This window comes from Furipterus horrens, unplaced genomic scaffold (assembly GCF_987537825.1).
Source record: "Furipterus horrens unplaced genomic scaffold, mFurHor1.1.pri manual_scaffold_4, whole genome shotgun sequence".
Classification (NCBI taxonomy): Eukaryota; Metazoa; Chordata; class Mammalia; order Chiroptera; family Furipteridae; genus Furipterus; species Furipterus horrens.
Window position 1 is genome coordinate 13,288,020 of NW_028327174.1, and position 17,384 is coordinate 13,305,403.

Below are 17,384 nucleotides of genomic sequence, written 5' to 3' on the forward strand. Positions count from 1 at the left end.
ACTTAGCGGTACCAAAATTGAAGTATTCCCTCCCCCTAAATAATGTCTTGCTCATTTTGCATTCCCTCCATCACTTAACCCAAAATTAGTATGAAAAAGCGACAAAATAAATGTTTCAAATTGAACAAAGGTGACAAAATATTCTAATACTTGACATTTTCAGAATTCTGCACACATGCTTTAATTCATGAAAAACAATTTAACTTTTAAATAGAGGAATTTAAAAAATTTTATTTCAATATCATCTGATATGCCTACATTTACAATACTTGCATCACATGCACATTTTTACCTGTCTCAAAATTGAAAAGCAAAGCCTTTTAAAAAATTGTGACAAAAACAAAAAACAAAAAACAACACACAGTTACACTTATTTGTCTACAATTTTTGCCAAGTGACTATTTAATACCTTATGAGACAACAAAATGATCATTAAATATCTCATAAAGAAAACAATTCAGTATTTCTTCCAAGGATGGAATGTTAAGTGTGCTGTAACATTAATTTGGCTAGGAATCAAAATTCAGGAGACTCATTTTCCCTTCAAGAAAATTGCTGCTTTGATTAAAAAATAAATAGCCACAAGGAGTTACACAATATACCTTCCAAAAACTCTTCCACCTTTGTGACTGGCTACCAACAATGGATCTCTTAAGTCTCTCACAAACAGATGAAGCCTCATGAGAAAGCAACAACTTTAAACACCCACTGGAGAAACCCATCACAACAATCACAGTGCACATCAGGGTCTGCCAGATGCTCTCAGGGCTACATCATACTGGTTCATGTGAATACTCCCAGAAGCTATATCCTTACTGAAGAAGCAAAGTTAAAGACATTTGATCCCTAGTCACAGTCCCATTCCAGTCATGCTAAAGGAGTTACAGAGAGGAACTAATGGTCTTACGTTTCTTCTTTGCTATGCTAAAAAGAAAATCTATGCTTCCATTAGACCTACCTTTCGAGTATCATTACATATTCCTCCTTACCTCTCTCTAAGCTCACTGATAAGATCCAGCTTCTTCATGACTACTTGAAGTGGAAAGAGTTCTTCATCTTTAAATGTTTTCTATTATGGAAGGAAGAGAAGGGCAGAGAACTTGCAGTCAAAGTAATAACAGGTTTCTTGGGTGAATAAGAAGGGAACTATGAAATCTCAGAGCTCATTTTTATTACATAACTAACGGCAATACACTTACCAACTGTGTGCCAACACTGAGTGCCAAAGAAACAATAAGGCGTCTTTGTTTTGTGCTTGGTCCATTTAGAGTGTTTTCAGCCAAAACTAGAGCAGAGAGGACATCAAGACGCTGTTCGCTATATTTTTTGTCAGAAATTACTCTTTTCTTAAAGATAAAAGAAAACAGGTCACATTAGTTTTACTTCTGAGGCAGTAACGAAAGATTCAGAAGACTTCTCAATAATCTTCTGCATGATTCACTTTGAGAGAACGTCAACAATACCTTCCCTGTTGAGCTTCTTCTGATACTGTTATATTATTTACTACTTCTGTAACGTTATCATTTAGCACTGTCGGGGCAGCAAAATTATATCAGGCATACTTTAAAATTTCCATTATTAATTAAATAAGGAAATCATTACTTTTAAAAAGATACATGTTTTTAAGATGCACATCATGTCATTTTTTAATGTGTTAATGTATTACATGTTTTAAGTTCAGAGAAAGAGCACTCTAAGTAAAAATCATAAAATATCATGGAGATAAATGACCAAGAATATTATGTTTGAACGAATGGAGTAAACAGGCTTAGCCAAAAAACATATATGAAGCAGAAAAACAAACTGAAAAGATATATTTATGCTGAATATATGAGAATTTTCATACCTTGGCCACAGAAATAGAATTCAGAGCCTGATGTTGAAGGTACTGTGTTATATGTGAAACTGAATCAGCCACAACCATGCTTCTCCTGTAGAACATATGCTCTATTGCCTAAAAAGGGTCAGAAGTAATTTTGTAAAAATTAATGTAAGATTTTTAGGCAGAATTACAGAATATTTTCATCACCTTAGGCTAGGTAAAGAATTTGTAAATGAGAAGCAGAAAGTAGTGCCATAAAGGATAAGAATAATAAATTCAAATGAAATACAATTAAGAATTTCTTTTCATCTTTTTTATTAAAAAAAAAAAAAAAAAAAAAAGGGCAAGCCAATGTATGAGAAAATATCTGCCACACACAAGGGATTAATGCTTAGAATACAAAAGACCCCAAATGAAAGAAAGATTTTTTTAAAAGGCAAATAATCCAATAGAAAATCAAACAAAAGAGATGAAGATGAACACATTTTTCACAAACAGTTAAATTTTGAAAAGATACTACCATTCTACCATTAACCATCAGGAAAATGAATATTAAAAATCACAATCAAAACCATTTATACCCACTAATTTACCTAATAATACCAACACTGGCCAGTTGGGGAACAATGGAGAGTGAGTTACACTGTAGGAAGTATGTAAACTGATATAACTACTTTGGAAAACAATTTGGCACCGTCTTGGAAAGTTGAACATGTACATAACAGCAACCCACCGTATACAATACCTCAGAAAAACTCTGGCACATGTACAGCAAGAAACATATACAAGAAAGGCAACATTGTTTATAATAGCAAAACCTGGAAACAACCCAAAAATTCATCCCCAGGAAAGCTGCACAACTATGAAAAGGAAGGAATTACAGCCATTCATCCCCAGAGATAAATTCAAACACAAAATTGTGAATAAAAAGGTTAAGTCAAAGAACACATGAAGTATTACTTCATTAGTATAAACTTCAAAAACATATAAACAAAGAATAGTTTATGGACTCAAACTTATGTGATAAACTAAAAAGAAAAACAAGGGAATGATAAGCATAAAATTCAGGGCAGCAGTTTCCTGAGGGGCAGAAAAAGATGTAATCAAGGGGGAAAAGACAAGGGACTTTGAAAATATAGGTAACATTTCTTCTGTTTCTTAATTAGGATGGTGGGTTTTTGAGTGTTTATTATCTTTTTAAATTATGTTGATATATTTGATATGTATACATGCATATACACACATATATATGCACTTTTGTATTTATATCTCTTAAAAATTAAATACAACTGATAACACATGTTAAAGAAAAAAGGATAAAAATCTAAAGGCACAATTTCAAAAAAACTCTGTAACCTAAGCAAATCTAAAAGCTGTTATTAGCAGCAATTTGCTAACAAATCTTAATTTTAATTTTTACTTACTTTTACTTAGAAGAGAAAGAGAGAGAGGGACAGAAACACTGATCAGTTGTCACCCACAGGCCCCCAACGGGGAACTGGCCTGTAACCCAGGCACGGGCCCCGACCAGGAATCGAACCAATGACCTTTTGGTTCACTGGGTGGTGCTCAACCAACTGAGCCACACCAGCCAGGGCCTGAATTTCAATGTTTCAAAAAGGTTAAGTAGGCTCTCCTGCTTAGAGGGGCTTTTATTTTTTTATTTATATAGAATATGCTAAGAAATATTTTACCATATATCCAGAAGTACACTCTGGTTCTTAATTTATTTGACCACTCCTACAAGTACCTACCTATTCATATCACAAGATTATAGCACTTTGTTACAGCACTTTCTCTAAATCATACACACACACACAAAAGCCTCATGTTGACTAGCTTCATAGGTATTTGAAAACCACAAAATAACAGCCAATGCTACAAGGATATAATCTTTTTACCTCATACAATGTACTTAAAACTTCCATGAGTAAATTTTCACTAATACTTAGGCTAAACTTTTCGTTTTCTTTCTTTTCTGTCTCACTACATGTTAACCTTTAATATAGTTTAAATATATTAGCCATGCATAGAATGTTAGTTCCTTTATCCAGCTGAGAGAAGTACGCTTTCCCCAAATTTTTTATTCTCATATAATCAGAAAGCCAAACCTTAAAAGAGCATCTTAATTTAAGCCCGGTCATTTCTAAATTATAATGGCAAAGTAAAACAATCTAAAACCTACCTTGAGAAGTTCAACAAGCCTGCATAATGCCTTAACAGAGGTTTTGGTCATTGGCTTTTGCATGGACATGTAAAGATTCATTGTGGTTTTAATAATGGTACTAATACTATATGCATATAAGAAGCCCTATAAAAATAAAATAAAACAATGATTATAATCACAAGAAAATATTTCATTTCTTCACAATTTCAATCTCTATGTAATAATTATTTCCCAACTTACCAATAACTAGTGTTTCTAAAGTTCATTTTAAAGTCATCTCTTAGAATTTTGAAATACTCTTCCTCACACACTGTTACACATTGTGGTTAAGTTTCAAAGCAGCCCTTAAAAGTTTTTTTCATCTATCACATACCAGAAGTTGAGTGCTGCTGAAATTATAGTGTATAATCACGGTTAAAGAATCCTTACATTAAAAAAAAAAACTTCGGAAAAATTATTTGGATGTCAGGAAGATATCTATTCATTCGTATCTGTCAAGCAAGAAGATAAAGACTCCTATCTGTGTACAGCTTGAGACAAGAAATTGAGGACTGTAAGTAACTAGGAATTTTAAAAAGAGAGTGCTCTCCGGCCAATACATAAACATAAATGCATTTCTCCATTCCAGGTCAATTCCCTCTTTACTTTCACCTAGGCCAATACCCAATCCACCTGCTACCATGTTCCCTGCCTATGCTGGAGCTAATCAGACTTTCTCTCCTTCCAGTCCAGTAAGAACAGATTCTCTCCTACCCTTCTGTTCATGAAGGAAGCACACAGGTCTTGTGAGGTTTAAAAAAAAAAAAAAAAAATTAAGTGCTAATAAACCCAGGGAAACAGTAGAGAATAAGAAAATAGTACAAATAATATTACCTCTAAAATATTTTTTTAATTTAGATCCAAAGAGGACATAGGAACACAAAGATAATGGTGGAGACTCACTGAGTTGATAAAGGACCAAGAAAGACACACTTACAGGTTACAAATGAACCTGAACTATACCACTGTGGACATTTCCAAGGAGCAGGGGCTGAAGCTCTATGTGAGTTATTCTCAGCCTCTGCCTCCTGCCCTTCCACATGTGCGAGATCAAGTACTCTCCCATCAGTACCAGTGGCTGACTCAGTGTGGGGTGGGAATTTCTCTGAACCAGTAATAGCTCTGTGGTAAAGACATGTGCTAAGTTAAGAGAATTCAGAAACGAAAGGGTAGCATCCTAAGAAAGTTGGCCATCAGACCAAAGCTTGGGGTATTCATGCAGGAAAGAGCCACAGCCTTACCTCGTCAGCTACAGGACTGTAACACCAGACTCTGCCCTAGCGCGCACTGGGGAAGGTTACGAAGCAGAAACAAGGAATAGGGAAAGTGTAACTCTAAGGCAGGCAGAAAAACGGGGGGAGTCTCTTTTGGGGGGAAAGAAGATACTGATATCACACCATTCCCAGATAGACGGTCAATAATTTGTGAAGGATATACACGAAGAATGTACAGTACTTTAAAAATCTATATTTGGGGTGTGTGTGTCTGGGGTCCGTTTCTGTTAACAACAGAATAAGTAATTTGGACTAACCATCCCGCTGACAACTAGAAAATCTGGGCAAAATGTTTTTTTTTTAAACCTCTTGGAAGGCATTAAAGCTATCAAGAAAATAAGGAAATATAAGGCCAAGCTCTGGGAGAAGACAGAACCCAAGAGAAGTAAGCTTGACAGTTGAGGCTGCTTTCCCTTCCACAGGAAAATAAAGGCAGAGGCCAAGCGTTATCTTTCAATAGCTCATGGGAAGGGAGAGGGAATAAAAATAAGAGTTCATAGCCCATAAGGAGAAAATGGGGGGTCCCAGTAAACCATTAGGCTCTGGGTTGGTATCCTAAAAAAGTACTCCCTAAAAAGTAGGGGTGAACTAGAAAAAAACAGCCATCAGAGGATTAGGTTCCACTTCAATCACCTCCATGTATGATTGGGTTGAGATGGCCTGTATTACTAGCTGTCCTAGCCTAGATGTGTACCAGAAGATAAAACCTCTCTGGAGGAATAAAAACAGTATCCAGACCCTCAAATTATATCTATAATTTTTCATATATAATGTGTAACACCACAGAAAATAACCAGGCATACAAAAAGATGGCATATCCAAAAACAAGATAACAATAGCTAATAGAAATATCCAGATAATGAAATTATTAGATAAGAGCTACAAATAATTATGCCAAATAATGTTGAAGGAAATAAAATTATTCCAGAAGAGAACTGGAAACTATTAAAAACAACTGATAAGTAAAATAATTTAAATTAAGAACTCAGCAACATAGATGGAAAAAATCAGACCAAGAGACAGAACAGAATAGTACTTGAAGAATTAATGGCTGAGAATTCTCCACAAATTCCAGGAGCTGTACAAATCCTAAGCAGAACAAACACAAAGAAAATCACACCTGGGTGCATCAAAGTAATATTGCTAAAAACCAAAAAGTAAATCTTATAAACAATTAAAAAAAAACACACGTGAAAAAGCAACAAAACTGACAGCTGACTTCTCAACAAAAACAAAGGAAGCCAGAAGGCAATAAAATGGCACTTTCAAAAGCTGGGGGGGGGGGGGGGGGGGGTGTTAGGAATTCTACCAAGCTAGAATTCTGTACATAGCAAAACTACCTTCAGAAACGAAGTTAACATTGTGCTAAGTGAAATAAGCCAGTCAGAGGAAGACAAATACCATATGATTCCACTCATATGTGGAATCAAGTGTACAAACTGAACTAATAAGGAGAATGGGGACAGACTCATAGATGCAGAACGGGATGACAGCTAGTGGAGTGGGGGTGGGGGTGAGGAGCAGACTGCGCAAAAAGGAAAAAGGACTCACAGACATGGACAACAGTCTGGAGATTGCTGGGGGGAGGGGGGTGTAAGGGGACTAAATGGTAATGGAAAAAAATACAATAAATATTAAAGCAAAAGAAAGTTAAAATGAAGACATATTAAGAAAAAAACTGTGATAACTCATCAACAGAAAGTCATTTTAAATGAAACTCTAACAGGTATTCCATAAATAGAAGAATGAAGAGATGTAGGAAGGAAAAAAAGCAACAGAATGAATAAAAATGTGGGTCAATCTACATAAACACTGACTATAAAAACAGAAGCAACAATAATACCCTGAGGTTTAAAATACAGAGAAACTACACAGCAGCAGCACAGTGAGGGGATATAAAGAGAATTAAAGTGATTTAAGGTCCTTACGCTGTCTGGAAAATGGTAAAAATAACGTATGTTGCAGTTGAATAAATAGATCATGGATCTTAAAATCTCTACAGTAACCACTAAAAAAAATATATTCCAATTCTGAAGAGAAAAAAAGAAAAGGGACCTAGAACAAGTGAGGTAACTAGTCAGATGGTAGTTTTAGATCCAAATACATCAGTAGTAACATACATAGAAAACAGTTTAATGAAAAAATTAAGATTATCAGGTTGGGGAGAAAGGTATGCTGCTTATAACATTAAATTTCAGGAGCCAAATTGGTTGCAAGGAAAAGGATCAAAAAAGACATACCATGTAAACCTTAACTGAAAGAAAACCGGGATAACTATGTTATAATCACACAAAACAGATCTACAACTGGAGAAAAAAGGGATACTTCATAATTCAATTCACCAGGAAGATAAAACAATTCTCAATGTTATGCACTTAGTATCAAAATACATAAAGCCAAAACTGGCAGAGCTACAGGAGAAATGGGCAAATCCACAGTAACAGTGGGGGAACATAACCAAATTCGCTCAGTAACTGTAGGCTATGCAGACAAAATCATTTAGAAACATGGCCTACTTAACATATACAGAACACTACAATCTACAAATACAAATTACACATTCTTTTCAAGCGTCCATGAAATGTTTACCAAAGCTATCATAGACTGGGCCATAATGCAAATCTCAACAAATTTCAAACATTATTTCAGTATAGCCAAAATCAATAATAAAAAGATAACTAGGAAATCCTGATATATTTAGAAAATAAATCTTTCCAAATAAGCCACAGATCAAAGAAATCACAATAAAATTTTTAAAATATTTGGAACTATATAAGGGATAATGGAAATACAACATATCAAAGCTTATGGTATACAGCAAAAAGGCATACCTTGAAGAGAAGATAGGATTTATATGCATATTTTAGAAAATCTTAATTAATAAAGTATAATGTTACACAGATCCAAATGTACCCTAATCAATTTCAATTTTAAAAACAAAAACATATCTTCTATCCTTTCCAGTTTTTTTGAAGTGTAACTTCTATACATTAGATTAACAAAAAAATGATACCCAAAATATTCTAAGAGGATGCAACTACCTGTATAAAAACATTGCATCTATTGGTGAGATCTTCAGCAAATTTATCCATTCTCTGCTCTTTAGATAGAATAGATTCCATTTTCATCATCCATGAGCTCACAAAGACGTAGTAAGACTGTACATCTCTAACAAAAGAAAACACTGGGGTTACTAAACACAGTAAAGAAAATTTACTTCCATTTCTTTGTATTGGTTGGGATGAAGAATTTCCTTGCAGCAGCCATTTCGTCTTTCTGGTATTCAAAATACAGGTATCGTATATACATATATAGTTCATTCATTCAACAAATATTTACTGAATGCCTATATAAGGCAGGCACTGTTTCTCAGTACTGAAAACAAAAATGTGCATTAAAGAAAAGACAAAACCCCCACCCCCATGAAGCTTACATTCTGGAAAAGTGAGTTGTATAAGAAATCAATAATTACATTTTCTAAGATGTCAAATTTTATGTACTATGAAAAAAATACAGCAGGGAAAGGGATAAGGACTGGGATGGCTGGTACAATTTTAAATACAGTGATCAAAGTGGGCTCACTTAAAAAGGTGATTTTTGAGAAAGATTTAAGGATGAATGAGTTATCCATACAAATATATAAGAAGAGAAAATCCCAGTGAAGCAGCAAATGTAAAACATGTTAAAACAACGTATGTCTGGCACAACGTATGTCAGTGGAGCAGAGAGCAGGGATAAAAACAGAAAAAGGAGCTCGGGGAGGTATAGGAGTTGGGGGTTGGGAGAGTAGGGTCACTACATTGGCTGATACACGGAAAGTCAACTATAAAGGGAATCGTGCTGAAAGGAAAGCACTCAGGATGCTACTGTGATAGTGCAGAAGGCGAGGGCAGCTTGACCCAGAACGGGAGAGTGGAAGTGGCGAGAGTCTGAATATAAAAGCCAGTATTTATTGAAAGCTTCCCAAGCGCCCATCACTGTTCTAAGCACTTCACACAAATTAACTAGTTCAATCCTCACATTAACCACATGAGGTTGGCGTTTTTAAGCAACTGCATCACACTGTTACAGAATATAAAGCCTCAAATAATGAAAATATCCACATCTTTTTTAAATTACTGCTACTAAACCTGATCCCAGTCTCCCCATCTTATTGAATTCATCTCTTTAATCTAAATCCAAAGTTATGTCTTTATCCCGTCTCAGCTCTGCTTCAGCATGTATTAGGGAGCTCTGAAATCCCTGCCACGCGCAGTCAGTCCTGCCTGACTTGAGTTGTCGTTTTTCACTGACTTAAATCACAGATTACGGGAGAACTAAGAAATGCTCTAAGGGATCTCCTATATTTGTCATACTTCTTCCCCACTGTGTAGCAGTGGCCCCATTTTCCCACAGTAGTCAAGATCAACAGAAAGTATCCCTATTATATCTTAAATATGTCACAGAGAGAAACTGTGTCCAGCATAGGCCAGTGGGAGAGTCCTGTGTCACTTCACTTAAAATCTTCACCCAGGTCAATATATGATTTTAGCACTGCATTCAAGTAAAAATGTGCAGTAAATTTAATTGTTGACGCTAGGTGATGAGAACACTGGAGCTCTTTATAATATTTTCTCTATTTTGTGTACATTTGAAAATTACAAAATAAGAGTTGAAAACTAAGAGGTAAATATCAGGAGAAACTAAAAGCATTCTTTCAGGGAGGACTAAGGTACAGGGTGTAATTATTTTTCTCTTTAAACCTTTGGTTTTTAACTTTTTAAATGTATACATATATTACTTTCATAAAAATAAAGGACTGCATAAAATTAAAGTCAATTCCTCCAAAAATCAACATTAAATCACAGACACAAAATGTTTTAATGACATCTACTGTAGACTTCACTTTAACCAAAAACTATTTAATGCACCTGATAAAAATTATATGTACACGTGTACATATATATGTACACGTGTATATATGTATATAAATACATACACACACACAAATACATCTCCAAAAAGTATAATTTGCCTAAATCTTTAATTGAGTTTAAGCCTAAAAACAAAACAAATAAAACTCCTAGAAAATAAATCTCCTAGAGAATGCCCAATCTTTTCTCTGGTAATAAATAAGTATGCTAGATTTTATAATTCAAATGCTTTACATATATTAAGAATCAGTATAAGATTTGAAAATTTAAAATATCTAAATATTTTCATCATGGGTAATTCTTAAACCTACTTGGTAAGTGACTGAGCTTTCTGCTGTAGGAAAGTATCTCTGTGTATTTTAATGGCTTGAAGACTTTTTCTGTCTAGAAGTTTGGCAGCCGCTGGTATTTTCTGGATCAAAAAATTATCAGGAAACCAAATAATATTAGCAGTTAGCGTGATGGCTGGTACCTGAAACAGTAACGGTAAGAAGAAACAAATCATTAAATGCAATAAGTTGTTTAATAGTTCTACAATACATAATGGAAGACAATTTATTTCAAGAAAAAGTAACCATGAAAAAATACTTTATAGAATACGACACAAATTATCTTACTGTGGGAGTTAAGGCATTCCTATATCTGGTATAGAGCATGCCAATAATTTTATTCTGCCTAAATGTTAAACAACACATGTGCACACATACACACACGCTCATGGATCTTAAGATGAATAAATTATGCAAAAAAATCAAATGGAAATCCTCATGACCTTCACTTTTGCTCTATTATTAGTGAAAAAATAAAGATAAATACCCAAGACGGCTGGGATCTCATGGTGACATATCACTTGATTCTTCACACAAACTAAAATTTTGAATTTCTTATTTTGTCCTCACCCAAGGGCATTTTTTTTTTAAAGATTTTTTATTTAGTTAGTTTTAGAGAGAGGGGAAGGGAAGGAGAAAGAGAGGGAGAGAAACATCAATGTGTGGTTGCCTCTCACACGCCCCCAACCAGGACCTGGCCCACCACCCAGGCATGTGCCCTGACTGGGAATTTACCCAGCGACCCTCTGGTCTGCAGGGCAGCACTCAATCCACTGAGCCACATCAGCCAGGGCCAGACATTTTCTTTTTTAATTGCTTTTAAGAAGAAAGAAAGGGAGAACAAGGGAAACATCAATGTGTGAGAGAAACATTGATTGGTTGCCTTCTGTACGTGCCTGGACTTGCAATTGCACACACTTGGACCAGGAATCAGACCCACAACCTAGGTATGTGCCTGACCAGGAATCAAACCCCACAACTTTTCAATTATGGGATGATGCTCTTACCAACTGAGCCACACTGGCCAGGGCTAAATTTACAATTTTTAAATCAGGTACCACATCATGAAAACAGCAAGGATGTAAAAAAATTTTAGTTTTAATTTCTACTTTGATAATGAGAATAAGAGGCAACAGAAGGGAGAGAAAGAGAATAAAGTAGTAATAGAGAGTTATTGTATAGGAAAAATTCTGGAAAAACCACAACTAATATGTATGTATATTATGTAGAATTATAAGGCATTTTCATTTACTATATTACTTATTTCTAGAATGCTGGGTTTTTTTTTAATCACTGAATTTTTGTAATTATTACAAAAATTATTTAATTTTTAGAATACATTTAAAAATATTTACTTTTATTCAAAATCTCTCATCTACTTGAACTAAAAAAAAATAAAGTTACAAGTTCTTACCTTCTTACAAATGTCCAATAAAGACTTATAAAATTTTTTATCAATAGTTCGAAAAATTTGGAAGTGTAGTACAAAGAGTCCACAAATTCCAACATACTTGTCTCTCTGGTCAATTTCAGAAGGTTCTCCTTATAAAATGATGAGAGAAAAGCAGAACAGATATGTTTAAAATTCTACTTTCAAGGAAATGCAAACTTTATAAACAAAAAACAAAGAATGCACTTTACATTACCAAGTCTGGCTTCTACATTTGCAAAAATTGAGCGAATACTATGTGCAAATTCTTCTGCAAAAGTGCTATTTTTTGACACAGATACACCCCCATTAAGGGAATCAAACTGCTGCTCTATACAGGCCTAGAAAGGAAACAAAGAGAAATTTAGACTCTCAATAATAATCTATTAAATTTAAGTAGTGTGTGATGAACAGCTACATTCATCATTTTAATTTTTTAAAATTCTATTGTTGTTCAATTACAGTTGTCCCAGTTTTCCCCCCATTGTTCTCCCCATGGTGAGGATGCAGAGAAAAGGAAACCCTAGTGCACTGCTGGTGGGAATGCAGACTGGTACAGCCACTATGGAAAACAGTATGGAATTTCCTCAAAAAACTAAAAATGGAACACCCATTCAAAAGAACCTATGCACCCCAATGTTCGTAGCAGCGTTATTTACAATAGCCAAGTGCCCATCAGTAAATGAGTGGATCAAAAAAACTGGTACATTTATATCATGGGATACTACGCAGCAGAAAGAAAGAAGGAACTCCTACCCTTTGTGACAGCATGGATGGAACTGGAGAATATTATGCTAAGTGAAATAAGCCAGGCAGTGAAAGACAAATACCACATTATCTCACCTATAAGTGGAACGTAATGAACAAAATCATCATTTAAATTTTACTAGCACTGTAGTTCAGGTTTTTACCTTAATCTACTATCTAAATCCTTTTGAATGGAAAATGCTCATATATATTTGAGTACCAGTTATGCAAAATAAAACTAAACCAAAAATTTATAATTCAATATGAAGAGATATACTCAGTGATGTATAAGACTTATCTGACGAAGCACTGGAAAACATGTTTTATTATTTACTTTGCACTTTTAAAAATAGGGTTTACTTTTTCTGTTTATAATTACTTTCCTAGCTCTTTATTAGAGCATGTGTAGAAATGTCTTCTGAAAAAAGAATCACTGACAAAAAAAAAAACTGCCTTCTAAATCTAAGGGATTAAAAGTTACACTGATATAAACAAGAGTTGGGATGAATCTGTTAAAATTGCAATTGTGTAAAATATAAATCAAAGGTAACCTTGAAGCAGATGTTACATGGAATATAATGCAATTTCTGGCAGATACGACCCAAAGCATTCCTGTTCAATAGGACTTCCTGTGAGGATGGCACTGTTCACAACTGCGTCATCTGATGCCAACAGCTGACCACAAACTATACCTGGCTATTTTTCCTCCCAGCCTTACTGAGATATTATCAACATAAAATATATGTAAGTTTAAGGTGTACAGTGTGATGACTAAATTACATGTGGCTATTAAGCATTTGAATGTTGTCAGTGTGGCAGAGGAAATGAACTTTTTATTTTAATTAATTTAAATTTAAATAGCCACATGTTGTCAGAAGCTCCCTGGACTGTGCATATCAAAATCATACTCTCTGAGCCTCAGAAGAATTAGAGACTTATAAGAAGTAGCCTCACAAACTTAACTCTAGAGGTTAACAATGAAAACAATACTTAACTGCTTAATCTTACTCCTTGCATAGCTTTATCTTTTTACATACTAAAACCAAAAACCCTCATCCCAAATATAACTAGTACATTAATTTTGTTTGCTATTAGATACTGAAATAATTATGTTAGCAGACCAACAATGTTTTAAGACAGAGCACTTTTAAAGAAAAATATATACAACAGTATGCTATAGAAATATCCTACCATAATTCTGAACTACGTCAACTAATAGAAGCCCACTTAGTAAACCCTGATACAGCTCTCGTACCTGAAATATCATTCCATCAAGTAACTGCCCTTCTAGCTTCAGCAAGAACTTTTCAAATGGCTTTAGTTTTTCTTCCTGAATTCCAAATTTTGAAGGATTGTGATGGACAGATTTCAGTAACCTTGTAGAAGAGTATAAGAAAGACCATAAGTCTGCCTAATGAATTTTTAAATTAAAATTTTCCCCAGAAATCAAAATTTTGTATTTGTATTTTTTGTTTGGTTCTATATATTGAAAATCTGAATTAAAAAAACCCCGAATACATTAAATTTTCTAATCATGCCTTTTTATATCATCTTAAATTCAGACACCTGGTGCTCTTTAGAATCCAGGCATTCAGTAACCTTATAGATTTGATTAAAATAAAATGCCTCGGCTCAAAAAAGAAAGGCTTGGAATATACAACAAAATAAAACCAAACTCAGGGAAAAACAACTGTCCTTTGAATAGAACCAAAGGAAAAAAAAAATCTGACTCCTAAGGCAGTCAAGAATTAGGATGCTTTATACAAGTATATTATACTCTCAAACAAACCAACCTGAAATTAAAGAATGATTAGAATCTTCACAAAAACATTTGACATAAGATTCTTTCCACATCTTTTAAAAGGCTCTGCACTGTTTTGTTTATTTTTTACTAAAGAGAATATTTTAATTGGCTCACCTTTTATACATAGTCCAGTGGTCTTTTAATGTGATGTGATTATCAATAATTTCATCCAGGGTAAGCAAAATTGTAAGCAGCTCTCCCAAGTGCTCATACATAGTCTGTCAAAAAACCTTTAATGATTACCATTTAATCACTAGTTAGAAGTTAAGCTTCATGTGGATCTTTAAAGTTAAACATATTTAAGCTAATTACTGAATTAGTTAAAGCAATGAGTAAATCAGTTTATTAAACTACAGATGAAACTACTAATCCTCAGGTGGAAATAACTAACTTTAAATAGAGAAACTCTTTGCCCAATATCTCATCCTCAATTGTGATACTGCAGATTCGTTTCATTCTCCAAACACACCACATGGAGAATCTGCATTGGGCCGCTACCGGGAAAAACTAAGAGTTCCTGGTGGGTCAGTAACGCCTCATCAGCTTCACAGATGAAAGAGAACAAATTCAAAAAATGATCCTTTAAGACTCTTACTATAATTGTTGTACTCCCCAATCATACAAACTCCAAAAGTAAAATACAGGTAGCCGCACCCCCACCCCCCGCATATAACACAGTTGTCAGGTTCCTAACAAATGCCGTCTTATGTGAATCCATATTATACGAAACAAAGAACTAGTACAAAAGGAGGTTAGATTCCAAAAATTAAAAAAACATTATTATATTTTATAATTAAGAAAAATATCTTTATTAAAGCAATTTTCATCAAAAGTATTAAATATTAATATGAATTAAGTAATGTTTCTTCGTCATCACTACTAAGCTCCGTTAACTGAATGTGTTTTCTTTTTGACAAGATATCCTCATCCTCTGAAATTTCTTCAGCATTATCTTGATTTCTATGCTCTACTTTTTGCAAAAAATCTGTTATTTTAGATGGCTGGCTTTTAGCTGAGAGAGCTTTATAAATTTCGTTATACGGTGCTAAGCACTTCTGAAGTTCTCTCTTAAACTTCGTGCTCCTTTCAGTGCAAGGATATGCATTTAAGAAATACGACTACTCCAAGTGTCGCTGGTTCAATTCCCAGTCAGGGCACATTACTAGGTTGCTTGTCAGGTCCCCAGTTGGGGGCGCAAGTGAGAGGCAACCACACAGTGATGTTTCTCTCCCTCTCCTTCTCCTTTCCCCTCTCTCTAAAGAATAAAAATAAAAATAAAAGAAATACGACTGCTACATCGCTGGTTCCTGAGACTCAACGGTTTGGCTGAACTAAGTGGCTGGAATACAACAAGGATGCCAGCCTGTTAAACCAAGCATGCCGTTGTCCGGGGACAGCCCACTGACCTAGAGTCTGCACGATCCTTCCCCATGTGGGAAGGCCACCCTCCCGTCCACACCCCCACTCTTATTAGGGATTTCTGGACCCAAGGGTAGGTAGGACGATGACCATGTCCAGCTTGAAGCAACTAGAGGAGCATGAGACCTTCACCCATTGTCCTTGATAAGATTATAAAGGGTCTTAAGTCTGAGAGGGGGGAATTGTTATTTTTTATTGTTATAAAAATTAATTAATTAAAAAAAAAAGAACATAGAAAGGGTGAAGCCAAAGAACTTATATGCACGACTCATGGACATGAACTAAGGGGGGTGGGATTGCTGGGGGAAGTGGGGTACTGGGCAGAGGGGAGCAAAGGGGGAAAATATTGGAACTATTTTAACAACAAAATCAATAAAATATACTTTAAAAAAAAAGAAAAGAAATAAGACTAACTGCTGGGCTAAGTCTAGGCCTTTATGCTTTTTAGAGTAAACTGTTTAACTTCTTCGTTCTCATTAGTGCTATTGTTCCCTTAGTTTTCTTGGCACATCCCAGATGTCATTTCCACTAAAACTGCTTCATCAGTTTCCTCTCCTACCAGCAATTCTTAGATATCTTCTACAGTCATATTGTCAAAACCTTCCCCTCCTAAAGACTTAGCAAGTTGTACTATTGCATCCATCCTGTTTTCTGCTGGCTCGATTAGATTTTCACTTTGAATCAACACCAGCCATATATTTTTCCAAAAAGCATTTAATGTTGTCGGTTTTATTTCTTTGATGGATGAGTTTATTAGATTAATACAGCCCAAAATGTTCTCACATTCAGTATTGTACAGGGATTTCCCTAATTTCACATAATACAGGAATTTTACCCAATTCTCTAACCGTGTTAGAGCAAAACCGTGGTATAGAAGTATTGTGCTATACTGTGGGGGGGAGGGGTGAGGGGGGGTGTTCCCCAATTCTCTGTGTTAGAGCGAAACCATGTTCTAGAAGTGGAGTACACCTATACAGTAAAAATTAGTTTTACAGATCAAGTTAAATTACTTTTACCTGAAAATGAACTCCAGTTGTCTCTATAATTTTGGGTGCAACCCTATAACAAAATAATACCCAAGTTAAAAAAATATATCTTTTTTTTGTCATAGTTCATTTTTATTTTAAGGAGAATACATAGCAGCAAGAGCTCTGATGATTTTAATATGAATTTATCTTTATTTTGGCTTACTGTCCATAAAATTTAAGAGATCCAAGGAATTACTACCATATTCCACTTTCCCAAGAAGGGAACTAACTTGCACATAACAGAATCTGGGCTATCCTTGCCTATACCTGACTCAGGGGACAGAGATATGACAATATGTGGTCCATGTATATCCTCAGCCACTTAATACTAAAGGATCTAGCTTGGGGGGGAGGAAGGAAGGGAAAGAAAAACAGAACTGACATTCGTTTCTTTCTAAACTAGCAGAATTTCC

At 34.8% G+C, this 17,384-nt stretch overlaps 1 protein-coding gene across 1 annotated transcript in view; it reads right to left on the reverse strand.

Moving 5' to 3' along the window:
• Positions 1-17,384, reverse strand: part of WASHC4 (WASH complex subunit 4) — a 52,659-nt gene that overhangs the window by 24,388 nt on the left and 10,887 nt on the right. Inside the window, exons 8-18 of the mRNA XM_090272577.1 lie at positions 16,960-17,002; positions 14,639-14,742; positions 13,976-14,096; positions 12,191-12,314; positions 11,959-12,086; positions 10,527-10,687; positions 8,344-8,470; positions 4,008-4,133; positions 1,847-1,954; positions 1,200-1,346; positions 990-1,069 (exon numbers count right to left, since the gene is read on the reverse strand). Of these exons, the coding sequence (XP_090128703.1) occupies positions 990-1,069; positions 1,200-1,346; positions 1,847-1,954; positions 4,008-4,133; positions 8,344-8,470; positions 10,527-10,687; positions 11,959-12,086; positions 12,191-12,314; positions 13,976-14,096; positions 14,639-14,742; positions 16,960-17,002 (1,269 nt within the window). The remainder of the gene's footprint in view (positions 1-989; positions 1,070-1,199; positions 1,347-1,846; positions 1,955-4,007; positions 4,134-8,343; positions 8,471-10,526; positions 10,688-11,958; positions 12,087-12,190; positions 12,315-13,975; positions 14,097-14,638; positions 14,743-16,959; positions 17,003-17,384) is intronic.